Source organism: Tribolium castaneum, chromosome 1 (assembly GCF_031307605.1).
Source record: "Tribolium castaneum strain GA2 chromosome 1, icTriCast1.1, whole genome shotgun sequence".
NCBI lineage: Eukaryota > Metazoa > Arthropoda > Insecta > Coleoptera > Tenebrionidae > Tribolium > Tribolium castaneum.
Window position 1 is genome coordinate 23,852,562 of NC_087394.1, and position 22,266 is coordinate 23,874,827.

At 32.6% G+C, this 22,266-nt stretch overlaps 2 protein-coding genes across 10 annotated transcripts in view; one reads left to right on the forward strand and one right to left on the reverse strand.

The window, feature by feature from the left end:
- Positions 1-14,235, forward strand: part of Obsc (Obscurin) — a 61,806-nt gene extending 47,571 nt beyond the window's left edge. For all 9 annotated transcript variants that reach the window (XM_064358082.1, XM_064358087.1, XM_064358088.1 and 6 more), the window contains 8 exons: positions 33-254; positions 3,179-3,323; positions 3,525-3,835; positions 6,140-7,067; positions 7,120-7,300; positions 13,524-13,749; positions 13,803-13,908; positions 13,962-14,235. In XM_064358082.1, coding sequence (XP_064214152.1) covers positions 33-254; positions 3,179-3,323; positions 3,525-3,835; positions 6,140-7,067; positions 7,120-7,300; positions 13,524-13,749; positions 13,803-13,908; positions 13,962-14,081 — 2,239 coding nt within the window. In that variant the 3' untranslated portion in view covers positions 14,082-14,235. The remainder of the gene's footprint in view (positions 1-32; positions 255-3,178; positions 3,324-3,524; positions 3,836-6,139; positions 7,068-7,119; positions 7,301-13,523; positions 13,750-13,802; positions 13,909-13,961) is intronic.
- LOC103312381 (uncharacterized) overlaps positions 1-22,266 on the reverse strand; it is a 137,712-nt gene that overhangs the window by 57,614 nt on the left and 57,832 nt on the right. The gene's annotated exons all lie outside the window — the stretch shown is intronic.

Below are 22,266 nucleotides of genomic sequence, written 5' to 3' on the forward strand. Positions count from 1 at the left end.
AATTTAAGAGTTATGGTGACCCTAAAGTGTAGGGAATGGTACGATAACGCTTCGTGCAAGAAATGGTTCCGTCGTCGTACCCTTGAAAGCGCCTTCACGCACCCATCTCGAATGGTGTACCCCCCTGGAGAGTACGACTCGCCAAGAGCGACCCCAGCACCCATCAAACCACCACGATTGCCAACCTGGGAGGACCAACTCCCCACTCGATCACCTCTCAATTACGAAATCGGTGCAATCAAATCGGAAAGCCAGTAAGTATCACATTTTTATGCGAACAAATTAAATTCTAAGTACACTTCCAAAGTATATAAGGAAAATAATACACGCTAGGTGAAAATAGTGAAGTTCTAAGTCAAAATAATAATTGCTAGGTAAAAGTACTATATGTACTAATACGTGATGAGGAGCGCCCTGTTTTACACACAAAACCGACAATAGGTCCTTTTTTGTCACTTTTACTCTTTTGTTTTTGAGAGGCTGATAAGGAGAATTTTGCAGGACTTGAAAAAAAACAAGGTATAGCAGGAAATGCTAAGTCAAAACAATAATCGCTAGGTAAAAATTATAAAGGCTAGGTGAAACAGTAAATATGCACTACTAAGATGCTGTTGTCTCATAAGAAGGGCAACTACTCTTTTTCCTTCCCCCTATTAAATACGCTACTGGATTTGTCAATCCATAAAGAGATGGATTTTAATCGGATCTTCACTTCAAAAATTGTTTTTAGTCCATCTCTAGCATAACAAATATTAGCTTAAGTTAGCAGATGAGTATTAAATACCTAGGTATTAATTTTTACCTAAGTAGGGTAAAGAGTACTCATTTTGGTATGAAATAAAACGCAAACTATTCCTTCTGTTGTGTTTCATTGGAATGTCGTAGTTTGATCTACATATAATACAAAGTGTAACACCAATGGATATAAAATGTTTATACAGTATTATTATTTGGTGTTTTATATTTTTTCTCGCAGTTTTTAACATTCTAAGGCCGAAGGTAAGTTTATATCTTTTCTAATTTATGTATTTTTCTTTGAATTTTGATATAATGACGGAGAGCAGACCATGTCCGATAAATATAAAAAGGTTTTGCCCATTTTCAGTTTAAATTGAGTTTAGGGAAATATTCAAACTTTTATGCACATTCGACTGTGCTGAAAGCGCCATAAACCATAGCTACATTTTCCGTTCTATTTCTTTTTGTGAACACAGTTATTGGACGGGGTGTCCAATTATGATATTAATATAGTTGAAAAGGCTGTGTAAGAAGTAAAATCTGGGATCTCTTATCGAAGGGTTTCCCAAAAATTAGGAATTCCTAAATCCACTATCGCATTCAAACTAGAGAATCCTGGACGCAAAACAACTTTTGGATCTCCCGCCATTCTCACTAGTAGAGAAGAGATTGCACTGTGTGAATGGCTAATCACATTGGAAAAGAAAGGATTTCTCCACAAAAGGGAAGACATTTTTCATAGTGTTCAAAAATTTTTAAATGAAAACCCTCGAAATAAAAAGAGGTAATCAAGTCCCAGAGATTATCATGAAAAGTAGACAAAAAAAGCAAGTGAGTAGAAATAAAAGTAACAAGAACAAAATGACAAAGTTTTATGATCAGAATTATCCAAAAAAACTATTGGAATAATAAAAAAAATCGTTTCAAAATTGGAGACTGATATAAATTACCGCGTGAGAGCACCACGAGTACAGTTGCCTTCCATAGCTACCGTGATCTAGTAAAAATGCTTAATTTTCGTAACGTGATCAAAAATAAACTCAATTAGAGTAGGCCGTGTCTGCGGAATTTTAGCAAATGAAAATTTTTCAAAGACTGATTCCTTACTTAATCTAATCCGAAATGGTGTTTACCACCTAATAAAAAGCCTACCTTGTAGAATGCTATTTTAACAAATGAAAAAAAAACAGGAATGGAAATATTCAATTGAAGAATGCCTATCAGAATTTCAAGAGAAATTTCTCTAAGAATTTTTTAAACTGTTATTTTCTAACATAAAAACAGTACGGGTTCGTCAAGTTTTACACTCAGGCACTTTACACCTCTTAGAAGAGAGAAAAAAAATATGAAATAAATATGTTCCACTCCACTGATATCCAATCTCGCTAGGAAAAAAACATTATTTTTCTATTGATTCATTTGTCCAATAAAAAAGAAAAAAAACATTTGACCAAAAAAATCACATTAGCTGTTTTTTACATCAATGGATCGGAAATACGAAATAAAATTATTCTGCAAAAATTTGACTTGAAAAAAATCGTTAGAATTGGATTAAAAGCCATTTTGACATTATTCATCGGAAATTTCAGTATAATTTATGAGGGACAAGATTGAGTAGTAATAAATCTCCGCGAAAAAAGGATCCACTACCTACCCCAATAACAGTAATGACTGCAGAAATTTTACAACTAGCGGCACGGTCCCATCGGGCGGTTTAAAAGCCAGGACCGGAATAAGCACACTAACGTGTTTAAAATATTTTTATTAAAAAATTACATCAGATGTTCAAATTGATGACTATTTTGGTCTAAGCCAAATGAATTCTTCGTTTACAATTCGCATGAACCCTTGCCGTAAGATTTAAAGATTAACATTCCATTTACAGTAAACAGATAAAATAAATGGTAATCCGGGCCTGAAAAATTCTTACCAGCTGCCTCAAGCTTCAGACCCAACAATGATCGCGTGCCAATTTTACGACAAATGTAATAATTTTTTGAAAACCACCACCCTGACGGAGACCTTTTGTGGAAGTGATTCATAATTTTACCAAAATTCATGGGAAACAAGCTGCTCCAATATCAAAACAGAAATTAAAAATCAACGACACATTGTCTCAAAAATTTAATTAGGCACTTCGATGCACTACCTCAAAATACACCTATGGACCAAAGATCATTGACATTAGACTATAGTTAACTAAGCGAAAGTGAAAAAACACACCATACAAGTAATCATTTTAAAAATTGGTCAAATCGTTCTTCTATACAATAAAATCACATACGATTTTTTTTAGAATTTTAGATAAATTACAAAGAGGTGAAAAGTGCCTGAGTGTAAAACTTGACGAACCCGGTATTTCTGGACATCTCCGTAGTCCACTCTCGTGTCTTTTACAACACGATATTTTGAAAAGAAATGTGACTAAAGTTTTTTTCAGCTATCAGAACGGTCCCGACACTTACCTTCTTCAGTTACGTGACGTGGACTTCCCCGTACGTCTCCGCGAGTACATGAAAGTGGCCGGAAGCCGAGGGCCTGGGGTTGGATATATTGTTTCCAACGAGAACGGATTCGACTGGCACGTAAGTTTGATAATTTTTCTGTTACGGTAACTCTTTCGTAAAAATTTAACCTTTTTTCTGATGTCCGATTTTGTGCACAACATATCGCTGCTGGAGGTCCTTCCTTAAATAAATTTTTTGCCTAGTGACTGAACCCGTTCAGAAAGAGTTAAACTCATAAGACTTAAGTTTCTGCTACATCTTGTCCATCTTGTTTCCTAGACACCGACGATACGGGAAAGACGCCGATTCACCGACATCATGGACGAGGAAATCGACGATGAGCGAAGAGCTCGCATCAGTAGATACGGAGCCAGCGACAGTTCTAGCGCCACCATCAGGAGATTGAAACACGAGCTCGGCTCGCGCCTCGACACATACGTCGAAGCCGAGGCCTATCTAGAGAGCAAACAAGACGGCCGTTTGCCCTTCTTCCGGGAAAAGCCCCAAATGACCGCCATGGTGGAAGGAAGAGACCTGGAATTGACCTGTTTTGCAGTCGGGGAACCGGAACCCGTCATCCAATGGTTCAAGTAATTGAAAACTGTCTTATAATGCCCGGTTGCACAAAAGATAATTGACAATTAACAAAGCGTTAATCGTCCATCACAAATTTTGTGCAACACAAAACACCGTTGACGGCTGATTAATCTCATCAAATATTTGATTAACGTCAAAGATAATTGTCAATTAATCGTTGATTAACTCCGTTTTCTGTTGCACAAACGCAAATCAAGGCAAATGTCATAGTTAATCAGTGATTAACGAATCATCAATTTGATGGCCGAACGACGGGCGATTAATCTCTGATTAACAGTCTTTAACACTTGTTGTTTGAGAATTTAAGGTGTTTTTGATAAAATTCCATTAACTAAACTGAACCATTACCAAAGGGGTAAGACAATAACAAGAATTAAAGAAAAAAACCTTGAATTTATTTTATTGGATGAGAATGGTTATGTGCAAATGACTGAAGTGTCTGAGAGGCCTGTGCAGAAAATCAGAGATCTTGAGGATTTGTTTGAGATGTTGGTTAACCATGTGTGTAAAAAGCGCTTTAGTTTAAATAAAAACCAGAGTGAAAATTGCACCAAAACGCAACTAATCAAATCTCTCAGTGCACAAACAAAATTTTAAATTTTTTTGCGTTTTTGGTTTTTTGTCTTTTGTAGAACATTTGTAGGGTTATCACAGAAAGTCACAACACAACTCGCTCACACATGAATTTGTATCGTTTGTTCAATGAAACAATTCGAGGAATAACTCATTATTTAACCAATAACATAATATCCACTTTATTGCTTCCCAATGTGTCATTGCGCATGACTCACTTTTAAACAGCATTGTCCAACAGTTCGAATAACTTAACAAAAAAAGAAATGCAAAAACTTTATTAATTTTAGTTGAAATAAAACCCCAATGTTCAAATCAAGGTTTATTCATTTTGGTAATAAACACGTGTAGATTCCTTTACGCCCTAACTTCGTCTACCCTTAAGGCTATTCTCTTGTTTCGCCTTCAGGAATCGCTTCTTGGTACCTCCTTGGCACTTAGTGGGAAGGCAAAAACCCCCGAAAAAAGAAAAGTGGAGAGTTCGCGAACAAAATTTCACAACGCCAATTTTGCTTCTTGCACCCCTTAGGTCTAGAAATTTTCCATAAACTCATATCACTAGAATTAACAAATCAACACAAGGCCACAAACACCATTTCTAGCACCATAGATTGTCTACACCAAACAGAACTTTTTGAAGAACACAAGTTAAATCGTCAAGTAAAGCACTGAGTAAAACCCAAAGTCCGAGAAAACACAATTCGGAAGTAAAGTTACCGTTGGGGGCGCCACTGAGCTAGGTCGAAAACAGTAACCATAAATGGCGGGAAAATGTTTATTCGGATATTTTGAGCGTTGCACGAATTTTGGGGCTTTACAATTATTACATTGCCAATGCGGAATGACTATTGTATCTTTGGTGGACGAAACGAATGTTGACAAATTGGAGTTGACGAGGAAAACACGAATAATGAATGACTTTTTGGTTCACTTTCTTTATTGGAAAATTATTACAAAGACATTGAAAAGCCTACCTTTTGGCATAATTTACGTTTAAGTGTATTAGCAGTTGTTAACCTTAACTGTAGTTTTGTTGATTTATCGAAGTATTTCATGATCTTATCAGTGGAAAAATTCTAACCTAAAATTCACAAACTTCACTTTATTGGTTTCTTGAGCCCAACTTTATGTTCGCTGTGATCCATTACTTATAGTCTTTAATTAGACAACTGTTTGATAACACTTTGTAACGAAAATTCAAATCTTTTTCACTTTTAATCCACTTTTAAATTCCAACAATAAACACTTTATACCACGAAAAACCGCAGAACCAAAGTCAAAGCTAGTATTTACCACCACGTACTTTTAAGGTGATTCTCTCCAATGTAAGCAATTAACACTATACACGCAAAATTGTTAAACAATTTATTAGATGTCAATTAAATGTGGAATTACGAAAATTTCGTTACTGTTTTCGACATATTTCAAAAGTCATCACCAGAGGGCGTCTAGTTAATTTTATTTTCGGATATTAATAAAAAAAATCAGGCTGTCAAATGTATATCAAATGACAAATTCAAGACGTAAGGCCTTGTTGCCAAATTGTTTTTTTGCTAATGGATGATTAACGAAGCATCATATGGTGAACGATTAAAACATGAGCAAATTGTTTTGTGCAAGCCATCAATTTTTGACGGACCATCATATGATGGCCGATTAATTTGACTTTTGTGCAACCGGGCATTAATCAATTTTAATATTTTTCACAAATCACTTAATTCCAGAAACGACTCAATTGTGGCCGAATCGCACCGCGTCAAAATCGACACCGATGAGTTCGGACGCTCCCACTTGAAATTCTCCCCAGCCCTTTCATTCGACCAAGGAATGTACAAAGTAGTGGCTCGGAATAAAATCGGTCAAACGGTTGCAAGAGCTCGGATTGTCTTCGGCTCAACTCCGGAAGAACCGGATTCGCCCGAATCCGACCAAAGCTCCGACACTGAAATCTTCCTAACGTGGAAGCAACCACGATTCGACGGTAATTCCCCCGTTCTTTGCTACAGTCTTGAATACAAACTTGCCGACGATATCGAATGGACCAAAAAGGCGGACAACATCGACCACGAGTTTTACCTAATGAGGGGGCTTACGCCCAGTTCCAGCTACATGTTTAGACTGGCGGCGCGCAACGCGATTGGTTGGAGCGACTTTGGGGTTCCCTCCGGAATGATTAAGACCAAGCCGGTGGGGGCGCCCCGAGTGCAAGTGAGTCCAGCTGTTGTCCACTTGCAGCAAATCACAGACAGTGGGGAACCGGTGGAAGTCCAAGCTAGGACTTACCCGGACTATGAAGCCGAGACGCATCCGGTCGAGTGGGAGAACGAAAACGCGCAAGAAAATTACAATTTCATTTCGGAGATTGCAAAAGGACAGTTCTCGACGGTTTTGAAGGCGATTGACAAGCGCACCGATGCTGTGGTGGTGGCCAAAGTTTTAGACTTGGCCAATTCGGACGACGTTGAAGGCGAATTCGCAGCTTTGAGGTCGTTGAGACACGAAAGAATCGCCGGTTTGATCGCCGCTTACAAAAGTAGCGCAAGCCCGGTGGCTGTTTTCATTTTAGAAAAGTTGCAAGGGGCCGATGTTTTGACGTATTTGGCGGCAAAACACGAATACACCGAACAAACAGTCGCAACAATTGTGTCACAAGTATTGCGTTTCTTTCCATAATTTTCACACATTTGAGTGGCTTTTTTAATAGGTTCTTGACGGTTTGCAATACCTTCACTGGAGGGGCTTGTGTCACTTGGACCTGCAGCCGGACAACGTCGTCATGGCTGGGGTTCGCTCGGTTCAAGTGAAGTTAGTTGATTTGGGGGCTGCTCATCGTGTAACTAAACTGGGAACCAAAGTACCCATCGTGGGACATTTGGACTACATGTGTATGTAATCATAATTAGGGTGTTCAGTACCATAATTAAATAACGGGCTTATTTTGTAACTTTATCGTTATTTTATCGAGATCGTTATTTAACGAGAATCGTTATGTGAGAATATCGATTAGATAACGATTTTTGAGAAAAAGGTGATTTTGTAACTGTTATCGATATTTTTCCATAAAGATCTAAAAAATAACGACACAGTCAAAAAAATTTTAAATGGATAGTATATTTTTAAATAATTTCCCTAGTAACAATATTTATTTTTTACAAAAATGACAAACTCGCCAATGTACTGTCAAAATGCTCAATTCGTTAAAGAAACGCGACGAAAAAACCACGAGAGCACAGTTTGGTATTTATCTTTTTTTATTATTGGACCAACATGAAGAACCTCGCACAAACTAATGCGACCCAAATAATCATGTCTTTCTGGTGGTCTTACCCGAACAGATTTCACAGATTGGAAATGTTTGGTGCAAAAGAAAGATTGAGTACCAAATTCAATACAATATGAACCAAATAAGATATGGCGAAGCTGGGAAACCCCTTAACAATTTAGAAGAAAAACTTCTACAAGTTACTGGGAACTTAGTTGTCTCAGGGCTGTCTGGTGTTCGTAAATTAGGAGTGGTGTGTTTAGAGGAAGAACATGAGTTTTCAATAGATATACCTCCCAGTAAAAGTGTGTGCTAATTATATTTATCATTTAATTTTTAATAAACAATGTGTTTCGAGATACAATTAAACAACCGAGCCTTTTTCTTGAAGTAAAACTCTTTTTGTTAATATTTTTTATTGTGATATAGCTCCAGGAGTAAATATCGTTATGATATCTACTCGTTGACAGCCTAACGTTATTTTAACGATTGAAGTAATAACGTTCTCGTTATTATTCGATCGAAAATCAGATACAAAATAGCTTTTATTCTTCGACACTGTCAAAATTTACGGTTTTTCTCCTGTGTAAGGAAGTTTTGACAACTGTTTGGCATTTCTCAGTACGAAACGTCAGATTATTTTTAACAAATTTAAAGCAATTTTAAGCCTTGCTGAGTCTATTTCGAAGAATAAAATGTTGTATTCAACTCGTTTTTGTGTAAATCGGTTCATTTATTTCGCCTCGTGGATGATAAACCACTCGTTTTCACTCGTGGTTTAAAAATCCACTCGTGAAATAAAGCGTCCGATTTACACTCAAACTCATTAAATAAATAACTATTATAACAAAAATCGTTATTATTTCGATTCTCGTTAAATAGCGATATCGTTATAAGTTACAAAATAAGCCTGTAAGTCCATTTGTTACGAAGGACCATAGTAGGCTGATATTTTGCAAGTCTGCTATTTTGATGTTGATATGGCATTTTTTTAGATAATGACTAAAAGACAACATAAACTATACAACAACATAAAATAATGTAATATTTCATAAAAAAAAACAAAAGTTAGTATAAAACCGAATTGAGGAACGCAGTAAAGAATTTATTTCTTTGATTTTGTTGGGATAAGTCGTGGACATAAGTTTTTTTTCAAATCAAAAGCTCTTTCATTATTAACCAGTTAATGTTTTGTCTATCCGTGTCACTACTGCCTTTTTTTCTTTTTCTTTTAAACTGTACTTCGACAATATTATAAATTAAAGGGTGACTGGAGTAGCAACCCTTAGAAGTTTTTTTTATACTTCCTCCACTAGGAGGTGATTATATATAATTGAAAATTTTTTTGAAGCCTCTAAAAGTGACCTAAACATTATATACGGTGGCCCACGAAAGAGTGCAAATATTTAAACCATACCTACATTAACAATTAAAAATTAATTGAGACGTATTTTTTATTAAAATTTTTTTATTCGCTTTTTTGCTCTTTAAAAATAGTCTCCAAGAAAGACGTTTTTTCTAAATAGTATCTTGAAAAATATTTAACCAGTTTTTATGTTTGGCATGCGATCATTATTTTTATTTATCACATGACCGCGTAATTAGTATTTATGCTTTGCACATTGCCACCTGCTTTGAATAAACGCTGTTATGCCTTTAAGTGCTAACGGCATCGTTTTACATTTTAGCATTTTATTTGCAGATTGTTAATATTAAGAAAAAAATACAAAAAACAAAAATGTTTTTAAATTGAAGGGGCTTTCAAATGATAAGAATGGCGAGTCAAACTAACTTGTGCTAAAAAGTTACAAGACAATTTTATCCAACGGGGCACCTACAACCTCCTTTAGGGACACCCTACATAAATACAAATTACGTCGTCACATGACAAATAAAAAAAATTTTGCATGCCAAATTTCATAAAAATTATTTAAATATTTTTCAAGATACAAAAATAAACGTCTTTCTCGGGAAAAAAAATACTTATCAATTAATTTTTATTTGTTAATTTATGGTTCAAATGTTTGCACTCATTCGTGGGTACACCCTGTATATTTTTTAATTGTTGTTTTTACATGGAAACTTTGTTTAACTGTTTAATAAAAACCACCCCTTTAATAGTATATTAAAGTACAGGCTATATGTAAATTGTGCTCACAAATTTTAACCACTAATAGACCCCGTCAAAAGAAACAACTTTTCTCTCTCCAATTTTTGCCGAAAACATGTCATTTCTGAGTTAAAATTAAAAATAAATTGAGGCTGAAAACCCGTCCCCGCCTATGTTTAGATACGGTAATTCCATTCATTCAAACAAAAAAAAACTATGGAACGTAAACAGCTTAAAGACAAAAAAATTATCAGTGTCAATGTTTGTGGGTCAAAAGTACCATTATAAAAATTGCTCACAATGTTGCCCTTCGGTCGCAATGCACGCTTGAACCCTTTGGGGTAAGAAAGCTTGTGGTCTTGCACACATCCCCTCGTGATTTCTAAATGATACGGTTGATGCTTGCATAACACAAACGATCAGCTCTGGTATTATCTAAACATTAATTAGGTCGCCCAAACTCATACAGTACTTATTAGTAAAACGCTGTTTCCACCTCTGCAGAATGTACAAATCTATGTAGTACAAGTAAAAACATAAATCATAATATTATAGTTACTTATTTCCGTCTTGAAGTAGGAACAGCTATTCCAAACAAATATAAAGTGTAAATCGTAATGGCGTTCTGTAATAACTTGCTGCAAAAACAATGTTTTAGTAAACATCACATTAAAGCGTGTTCATTTTTTAGAGAAACGTAACCACTTAGTTGACATTATGGTGGAGGCGCCGGGCCTAAAAATTATTTGAAGCGTTTCATTATAATCTAGACGCAATCAATAACAGATATAACTTTATTTTCTGAAGAAAAAAATTAAATGTGTATTGTAAAGCAACGAAAAGTAAAAAAAGTAAAGAAATTGTTCCAGTTTTTGGTCATTCACGTAACAAAGGCATGTTTGCAGTAACACACAATCTTATAATAGGATACTGGTATTAAAAAATATTTTATTAAAAAAGTTTTCTCTGTGTTATAGTTGAAGTGTCAAATCCGAATATGCTCACGAAATATTATCTTATGCACAAGCTTTGTAAATTATGCCATTGGTTTTCAACAATCTAATAAATTTACAATCATTTAATCACGATTGCAACTTTGCTTGCAAATCAGTGACATACCTTGTTGCTCTATATAATTCAGAAGGATTGCTAATAAAACAGACTGAATTGTATGATAAATGTGTAAATGGAGTGATGCAAGCTCTAAATTATTTAATAAATTTCGTAAAATAGTCAAATAACCTGACCAGGAAAAACAAATTTCTTTTAAGAAGAACAAGTTTCTTATTAGAATATAGCTAGATAAGTTTTCCACTGTGCGTACTTGTACTGTACACAATTTATTTAAAAATAAATCGACAAAAAATGGTGGAGGCGCCGAGTCTAAAAATTACTTGAAGCGTTTCATTATTATCTAGACGCAATCAATGACAGATATAACTTTATTTTCTAAAGAAAAAGTATAAATGTGTATTGTAAAGCAAGGAAAAGTAAAGTAAATAGAGAAATTGTTCTGGTTTGTGGTCATTCACGTAACAAATGTAAACCGTATTCCATGTTTGCAGTAGCACATAATTTTATAATAGGATACTGATATTAAAAAATATTTTATTAAAAAAGTTTCCTCTGTGTTATAGTTGAAGCGGCAAATACGAACATGTTCACGAAATATAGGGTAAATGCACAAGCTTTGTGCCATTGGTTTTCAACAATCTAATAAATTTAAAATCAATTAATTACGACTACGTGCAAAACTTGCAAATCAGTGATAAACCTCTTTGTTTTATATAATTCAGAAAAATTCTTAATAAAATGAATACAGACTAAATTCTAAGTTCTAAATTATTTTGATTAATTTCGTAAAAGAGTCAAATAACGTAACCTGGAAAAACACATTTCTGTTAGGAAAAACAAGTTTCTTATTAGAATATAGCTAGATAAGGTTTCCACTGTGTATGCCCGTGCTGTACACAATTTATTAAAAAAATAACTCGACAAAAATGGTGGATGCGCCGGGTCTAAAAATTATTTGAAGCGTATCATTATTATCTAAACGCAATCAATATCAGATGTAACTGATTTCATACAAATAATAAACAATCAAATCTATTCCTACTATCTTTTGTTGATTTAATAATCTGTTGAAACACGATACAGTTATTTGCATCTTATCTCTTCGCCGTCTCCTACACCTTTTGTAAATTTGATTGTATTCAGGATGTGTTCATACATATGTTACACTTTGTGAGCGAAATGACTCATTATACATAATTACGTTGTACTATTAAATTATCTATTCATACAGAAGTTCCTAAGTTCCTAAGTTCCAGGGTCTCCAAAGGCTTTTGCATGACCCAGAATCTAGGAGTAATTACATATAATCACTTGTGTAGAAACAGAGTTTACGGTAAACAAATTAATTTTCGAAATGTTGTTAGAATTAAACCCAGTTTAAAAAATTCTACACCTACGTAAAGGTGAAGCAAGATTAAAATCTAGCGGTATTACTTTGAACACAATTTAAACACTAGTTGTTTCACGTGAATCCATAAAAAAATCACACGGATTTAAATCTGGAGAGTCTGCACCCGCTGGAGATGGTAAGAGTCTAACGGGATTATTTCCACTACCCCGTATGTACACTCGGACCAGATCACTCAATTCGGCGTTTGAATAATTGACCATAATGATTTAATTTCAAACTGACACGTGAATTCACTCGACAGCGTAGTCGCAACTGACTAATCAAACGTGTAAACACCTGATATTTTTTTTGGTGCACAAAGTTATCCCTTTTTTGTTCATAAAAACGTTCACGGTCAACGTTCAATGCAATTTATTTTCATTGATGTTTTACTTGCACCTAACAAGGAGAGACACACTGAACGATAAACCAATCGATTACAAAACCAATTACTGCATAATATTTTATAGCATATTTTATAGTTGGCCAAAAGTATGGTTCTTAAGCCGTTTTTGCCTAAACTATTTACTTTATGAAAAAACTAAATAGTACATAATAATAATAATAGTAATAATAATAATAATAATAATAATAATAATAATAATAATAATAATAATAATAATAATAATAATAATAATAATAATAAATAATAATAATAATAATAATAATAATAATAATAATAATAATAATAATAATAATAATAATAATAATAATAATAATAATATAATATAATATAATCAATAATATTGTTTTTGAATCAATGGTTTTGGAAAAATTAAATCTTATTTTGCATTCACGAAGATTTTTCTAAATTGGCCAAAGTGGTTGTATTCATGATGTTTTGATTCGAATAAATTGATTTGTCATTTTTTTCGCGGACACCTTAGATACAACCACTTTATATATATAAAGTAATTTATTTAAAAAAAACACTACTTTAAAATTGTATAGTAATATTTAATCTCTTACCAAAAAATCAACGAAGTAAGGTGCCATTTAAAAAATTTCTTTATGAATAACTCGAATACTAGAAGGAATTTCGAAAAAAATCATTCTTAAAAAATGATCATATTTTTAAAGAACTTGATGTACTAATTGGTTTTTTCGTAAAATAAATAGTTTAGTCACAACACGCTGAGCTCCATACTTCAGCCTATCTCTGGATAATTTTCCCAAAATGACTAAACTTGGACTTAATTCGTTAAAGCATTGCCTACCCGTATTATAATATAAATTATGAAATTATGAAATATTTTTATTTGAAATTTGTAGCCCCGGAGGTCCTCAATGAAGAACCGGCCTTCCCACAAACCGACATTTGGACGGTCGGCGTCCTCACTTACATCATGTTGTCGGGGGTGACGCCCTTCAAGGGGGTGGACGAAAACGAGACGAAACAGAATATCACGTTCGTTAGGTACCGCTTTGAGCATCTTTATAAGGAAATTACGCAAGAAAGTACCAGATTTTTGATGCTACTTTTCAAGAGGCAACCAAAGTATATTTTCTTTCAAGTTTATGTACTGTGTAGACTGATGAGTTTATTTTTAGCAAACGGCCTTCGGCCGAAGAATGCCACGAAAATAGGTGGTTATTGCCGACAGATTACATGATCAAGAAGCGGGAACGTGCTGTATTTTTAGGCAACAGATTAAAGGTGTGTTTGTATTTGTTGGGTTGGATAATAAAAGCAATTTATACTTTTTTCAGGAGTATTCAAGCGAATATCACAACGAGAAGGCCCAAAAGGCCCAAGATATCACATCGAAGTTAGGTGGTAAGTTCAGTAGGTCACACAGCATACAAGAAGAATTGTTGACTGCGCCTTAGGCACTGTTAGAATGTATATATTGTTTATAATACGTTGAACTGCTGATTTATTTTTGTGTTATTTTCGTTTCTGACTAATCTGTATAAACAAGAAATAAAATAGAAACGTTGATGTTATTAAAAATTTTATTTCAATAAAGATATCACAAAATTCTTTATTCTTTTTTCTTGTTCAGCCCCGAACTGTACCTACAGTTTGCCTTTTTTCAATATTTTGCCTTTTTGAAGGAGGGATCGTTCGAATCATGTGTTTTCAAAATAAGACAAATTAAACCTTACTGTTGAGAACTCATTCGCCCATCGTTTGAAATAAAGTGTTTTCAACTAAACTGTACTTAAATCGTCGCTTTCCGTCAGAATAAGGCGATTTCTATAGATCTAAAACATTTTTTTCGTTTTGAAGCAAGGAATCGTTCGAAATCAATTATTTTCACCGATTTCATTTTAATCAAGTAGGTACTTTCAACAAAACTAGTGTGTAAATGCGCGATTTTTATGAAAACTAGGAGATATCAGCATTTATTAAGCGATATTTTTCGATTTTAAGCACGAAACCGTCAGAAATCATCAAGTGTTTTCAAATAAATTGGTGTATTTTCTTGTTGCTTTTGGAATAAGGCGATTTAAATAACTCTTAAACAATAATTATTCGAGAATCAAGTGTTTTCAATTAAACTGGTGTACAGATCGTCATTTTTGATCAAAATGAAGCGATTTCAGTATTTCTAAGGCGATTTTTTTCGTTTTAAAGCAAGAAATCAAGTATTTCCAACTTCACTGGTGCGTAAATCGTCGTTTTCGGCAAAATTTCATTCTGCACAGTATAGGTGGTTTTGTCGGTGAAGACAGTACCAAAAATGATGCTGGTACCATGAACATTACAGTCTACTAGATAATGGCTGCGCACATGGAGCTAGCATCATCTCCCCACCATTCTCGTTTTCTACAGCCAAGTTCACACCAGGAAAATTATCAAAATAATCGCAAATCATTATAAAAACATCAATAAGCTGTTACGCTGACTTGCATATCACATTTGTAGAACATCTCCTGACCATTCTATTATGTTTCTATAACAAATTAAAACTTAAGTGTATTTAATTTCTGCATTTTTTATACTCATATTCAAGCAATGCAAACTGATTTTTTGTCACCCACTTCATATCCTGCAATTTTCTTTATTTTTGCGATTAAGCCCTTCGATAGGGTCTTCGACTGTAAAAAAAACATGTTCGGACAAACACCCCTTGGGACCTTAATGAATTTTTAAAGATTCTTCTTAAATCGATTTATCTTTATCTTTGAAAATTCATTACAGTATTCAGAATGGCCCCCGAAGAACGAATCTGTTATTACAAGAAAGCAGGAAAATAGTAAAAATAATGAATAAGAATTTTGCAAAATACATTTATAGAAAAGTTATTGTACTTTATGTTTTATTACCTGGTAAATTTAACAAACGTTAACACACCCTTTATAAACGATTAAACACCCATTTTTATGAAAATGTTTAACACAAGAAGTTCATTTCTGCCCTATATACATTTCAATAAATCTCATTGAAGTTTATGTCGTTGACTCAAGGTAAATTTGTCTACCCATAAACATATTCAATAATAATTAATAACACTTTAAAGGAGCAGAAACGGACACAAAATCCATAAAAGTTATTTCCAAATGATACCATAACCCTACTTTTAAAACCGAATTTTCTGGAGACTTAAAACTAACACAATTTGTGGCAATACCACTAATTTACGGACTAAAATTTCACATCGCCGGCTCGTCTGCAAGGAAAGGAGGAAAATAGTGAAAATAATGAATAAGAGTTTTGCAAAATGCATTTTAGAAAAGTTGTTGTACTTTATGTTTTATTATGTGGTAAACTTAACACACCTTAACATGCCCTTTATAAACCATTAAACGACCTTTTTCATCAAAATGTTTAACACGAAAAGTTCATTTTTGCCCTAGATACATTTCAATAAATCACACTGAAGTTTATGTTGTTGACTCAAGGTTGATTTGTCTGCCCTTAAATATATTCAATAATAATTATTAACGCATTAAAGGAGCAGAAACAAACACAAAACCGATAAAAGTTATTTCCAAATGATATCATAACCCTACTTTTAAAACCGAATTTTCTGGAGACTTAAAACTAACACAATTTGTGGCAGTACCACTAATTTACGCACTAAAATTTCACATCACCGGCTCGTTTGCACAAAGGAATGGAGGAAAATAGTGAATATGAATTTTGCAAAATGTTTTTATAGAAAAGTTGTACTTTATGTTTTATTATGTAGTAAACTTTAACACACCTTAACACGCCCTTTATAAACGATTAAACGCCCTTTTTCATCAAAATGTTTAACACGAAAAGTTCATTTTTGCCCTATATACATTTCAATAAATCACACCAAAGTTTATGTCTTTGACTCAAAGGTAGAATTATCTGCCCATAACATATTCAATAATAATTAATAACGCTCCAAAAGGGCGGAAAAGCACACAAAATCCATTAAAATTAAAATTAAACACTTCAAAAGAGAGCATAATAACCCTAACCCTACTTTCTGAACTTTTGTCTCTATCTGGCAGTAGCACATACATTTTTGACGCAAGGTAGATATTTTTGCCCTAAATATCCTATCATAACGCTCTGAAAGGGCAGAAATTGAAACAAAATTCATAAAAGTGTAAATTTTGACATTTCAAGGTGACAACATAACCCTACTTTTCGAACCTACGGAATTTTCAATGAAACAAATCAACAAACTATTTGTGGATATATGCATTGCGATACCACTAATTTTCGCACCAAAATTTCACATTGGCAGTATTTTACCATCATAACTGCAAAAATTTTATTAATTTCAGACGTTTATAGACAAATACATTTGTCATAATTAATTTTTTTAGATCACTACTGTTCTATTTTGAATAATTCTGTATATAAATGATTTTAAATTTGACGGATTGTGCCAGTGAATATTTCTGGTGATGCACTGTTTTAGACTTAATGACGTCACGTCCGTGACGTGTCCCGAGGTTAGGTGTGCGGCGCAGGCGGCGAGGGCGGATCAATCGACAGCGAGCAGTGGCACGGGTCACTTCGGGAGCGCGAAAGGCGGTTTATTTAAATTATTGTGCCGTTTCGTTTAATTTATTCAGTTTGTTACTTGCCGTTGTCGCGAACGGACGTGTGCTCAAGCAAATTTAAATTTTCCGTTTAAATTTTAAATTCGGTGATCGCGGTTAGTGTTTGTGTGTGTTAGTGCCAATGGAATAGTCTTCAAGAAGGAAACAATAATCCGGATTAAAGGGTACGTTTGCAGTGATTTATTTTTAGGAAATTACATTAAGGACCAGTTTATAGAAGCGTCATTAATTGTATTCGCAATTAAATGCGTGATTAACTGATCACATGACTAAATTGAAGCAATTTGATACTACATTCACGTTCTTAATTTTTAGCATCGAACTAAATTTTAACAGAGCTTTCTATAAACCGGTCCTAATAAATCTGTAATAATTTTTAACTAATTTAAGGACACAGGGCACATTGTTCTAATGTCATTGTTTCTTCTATTGCAGTAGGTCCGTTTAAGAAGATGATGGCATCGGAACAGAAGACAAAGGTCAGTGCATTTTTTTTCATTTGCGGTTAATTTATTTTCATTATCTTGCTACAAACTGTAGCAGACGTGCGTTTTAATTTTTTAAATGCGGTGTTGAAAAGTCAAAGTTTGAGTGACACGTTTTAAATTCAGTAACTATAAATGAAATCAGACACTCAAACAATTTATTGCAAGTAATAATTTTGTTTTTAATTTCAATGAATGAAAGCGGCTTGCTCAAAATTTAATGCAAATAAACGTTTTTTTTTTTGGTTTCATTTTGTTATTATTTTTTTTAATGCTACAAACGGTAGCCAACGTGGAAGCGATTTGAAGGTACGTCCATTTTAATGTTGTGTCGTATTTATTTATTTCACAAACCAATAATTTCATAAAATTTAATTGCAATTACAATGTTGTGTACACCGGCTCTAAATACGGTGTTGAAAAGTCATAGTTTGAGTGACTCATTTTAAATTCAGTAACTAAAAATAAAATCAAACACTCAAATAATTTATTGCCACGTATTAATTTTGACTTTAATTTCAATGAATGAAAGTGGCTTGCTCAAAATTTAATGCAAATAAACATTTTTTTTTGGTTTCATTTTATTATTTTTTTTTTTAATGCTACAAATGGTAGCCAACGTGGAAGCGATATGAAGGTACGTCCATTTTATTGTTGTGTCGTATTTATTTATTTCACAAACCAATAATTTCATAAAATTTAATTGCAATTACAATGTTGTGTACACCGGCTCTAAATACGGTGTTGAAAAGTCATAGTTTGAGTGACTCATTTTAAATTCAGTAACTAAAAATAAAATCAAACACTCAAATAATTTATTGCCACGTATTAATTTTGACTTTAATTTCAATGAATGAAAGTGGCTTGCTCAAAATTTAATGCAAATAAACATTTTTTTTTGGTTTCATTTTATTATTTTTTTTTTAATGCTACAAATGGTAGCCAACGTGGAAGCGATATGAAGGTACGTCCATTTTATTGTTGTGTCGTATTTATTTATTTCACAAACCAATAATTTCATAAAATTTAATTGCAATTACAATGTTGTGTACACCGGCTCTAAATACGGTGTTGAAAAGTCATAGTTTGAGTGACTCATTTTAAATTCAGTAACTAAAAATAAAATCAAACACTCAAATAATTTATTGCCACGTATTAATTTTGACTTTAATTTCAATGAATGAAAGTGGCTTGCTCAAAATTTAATGCAAATAAACATTTTTTTGGTTTCATTTTTATTATTATTTTTTTTTAATGCTACAAACGGTAGCCAACGTGGAAGCGATATGAAGGTACGTCCATTTTATTGTTGTGTTGTTGTTTTTTTATTTCACAAACCAATAATTCTTTAAAATTTAATTGCAATTACAATGCTGTGTACACCGGCTCTAAATACGGTGTTGAAAAGTCATAGTTTGAGTGACTCATTTTAAATTCAGTAACTAAAAATAAAATCAAACACTCAAATAATTTATTGCCACGTATTAATTTTGACTTTAATTTCAATGAATGAAAGTGGCTTGCTCAAAATTTAATGCAAATAAACATTTTTTTTTGGTTTCATTTTATTATTTTTTTTTTTTTTAATGCTACAAATGGTAGCCAACGTGGAAGCGATATGAAGGTACGTCCATTTTAATGTTGTGTCGTATTTATTTATTTCACAAACCAATAATTTCATAAAATTTAATTGCAATTACAATGTTGTGTACACCGGCTCTAAATACGGTGTTGAAAAGTCATCGTTTGAGTGACTCATTTTAAATTCAGTAACTAAAAATAAAATCAAACACTCAAATAATTTATTGCCACGTATTAATTTTGACTTTAATTTCAATGAATGAAAGTGGCTTGCTCAAAATTTAATGCAAATAAACATTTTTTTTTGGTTTCATTTTATTATTTTTTTTTTAATGCTACAAATGGTAGCCAACGTGGAAGCGATATGAAGGTACGTCCATTTTAATGTTGTGTCGTATTTATTTATTTCACAAACCAATAATTTCATAAAATTTAATTGCAATTACAATGTTGTGTACACCGGCTCTAAATACGGTGTTGAAAAGTCATAGTTTGAGTGACTCATTTTAAATTCAGTAACTAAAAATAAAATCAAACACTCAAATAATTTATTGCCACGTATTAATTTTGACTTTAATTTCAATGAATGAAAGTGGCTTGCTCAAAATTTAATGCAAATAAACATTTTTTTGGTTTCATTTTTATTATTATTTTTTTTTAATGCTACAAACGGTAGCCAACGTGGAAGCGATATGAAGGTACGTCCATTTTATTGTTGTGTTGTTGTTTTTTTATTTCACAAACCAATAATTCTTTAAAATTTAATTGCAATTACAATGCTGTGTACACCGGCTCTAAATACGGTGTTGAAAAGTCATAGTTTGAGTGACTCATTTTAAATTCAGTAACTAAAAATAAAATCAAACACTCAAATAATTTATTGCCACGTATTAATTTTGACTTTAATTTCAATGAATGAAAGTGGCTTGCTCAAAATTTAATGCAAATAAACATTTTTTTTTGGTTTCATTTTATTATTTTTTTTTTTAATGCTACAAATGGTAGCCAACGTGGAAGCGATATGAAGGTACGTCCATTTTATTGTTGTGTCGTATTTATTTATTTCACAAACCAATAATTTCATAAAATTTAATTGCAATTACAATGTTGTGTACACCGGCTCTAAATACGGTGTTGAAAAGTCATAGTTTGAGTGACTCATTTTAAATTCAGTAACTAAAAATAAAATCAAACACTCAAATAATTTATTGCCACGTATTAATTTTGACTTTAATTTCAATGAATGAAAGTGGCTTGCTCAAAATTTAATGCAAATAAACATTTTTTTTTGGTTTCATTTTATTATTTTTTTTTTAATGCTACAAATGGTAGCCAACGTGGAAGCGATATGAAGGTACGTCCATTTTATTGTTGTGTCGTATTTATTTATTTCACAAACCAATAATTTCATAAAATTTAATTGCAATTACAATGTTGTGTACACCGGCTCTAAATACGGTGTTGAAAAGTCATAGTTTGAGTGACTCATTTTAAATTCAGTAACTAAAAATAAAATCAAACACTCAAATAATTTATTGCCACGTATTAATTTTGACTTTAATTTCAATGAATGAAAGTGGCTTGCTCAAAATTTAATGCAAATAAACATTTTTTTGGTTTCATTTTTATTATTATTTTTTTTTAATGCTACAAACGGTAGCCAACGTGGAAGCGATATGAAGGTACGTCCATTTTATTGTTGTGTTGTTGTTTTTTTATTTCACAAACCAATAATTCTTTAAAATTTAATTGCAATTACAATGCTGTGTACACCGGCTCTAAATACGGTGTTGAAAAGTCATAGTTTGAGTGACTCATTTTAAATTCAGTAACTAAAAATAAAATCAAACACTCAAATAATTTATTGCCACGTATTAATTTTGACTTTAATTTCAATGAATGAAAGTGGCTTGCTCAAAATTTAATGCAAATAAACATTTTTTTTTGGTTTCATTTTATTATTTTTTTTTTTTTTAATGCTACAAATGGTAGCCAACGTGGAAGCGATATGAAGGTACGTCCATTTTAATGTTGTGTCGTATTTATTTATTTCACAAACCAATAATTTCATAAAATTTAATTGCAATTACAATGTTGTGTACACCGGCTCTAAATACGGTGTTGAAAAGTCATCGTTTGAGTGACTCATTTTAAATTCAGTAACTAAAAATAAAATCAAACACTCAAATAATTTATTGCCACGTATTAATTTTGACTTTAATTTCAATGAATGAAAGTGGCTTGCTCAAAATTTAATGCAAATAAACATTTTTTTTTGGTTTCATTTTATTATTTTTTTTTTAATGCTACAAATGGTAGCCAACGTGGAAGCGATATGAAGGTACGTCCATTTTAATGTTGTGTCGTATTTATTTATTTCACAAACCAATAATTTCATAAAATTTAATTGCAATTACAATGTTGTGTACACCGGCTCTAAATACGGTGTTGAAAAGTCATCGTTTGAGTGACTCATTTTAAATTCAGTAACTAAAAATAAAATCAAACACTCAAATAATTTATTGCCACGTATTAATTTTGACTTTAATTTCAATGAATGAAAGTGGCTTGCTCAAAATTTAATGCAAATAAACATTTTTTTGGTTTCATTTTTATTATTATTTTTTTTAATGCTACAAACGGTAGCCAACGTGGAAGCGATATGAAGGTACGTCCATTTTATTGTTGTGTTGTTGTTTTTTTATTTCACAAACCAATAATTCTTTAAAATTTAATTGCAATTACAATGCTGTGTACACCGGCTCTAAATACGGTGTTGAAAAGTCATAGTTTGAGTGACACATTTTAAATTCAGTAACTAAAAATAAAATCAAACATTCAAATAATTTATTGCCACGTATTAATTTTGACTTTAATTTCAATGAATGAAAGTGGCTTGCTCAAAATTTAATGCAAATAAACATTTTTTTGGTTTCATTTTTATTATTTTTTTT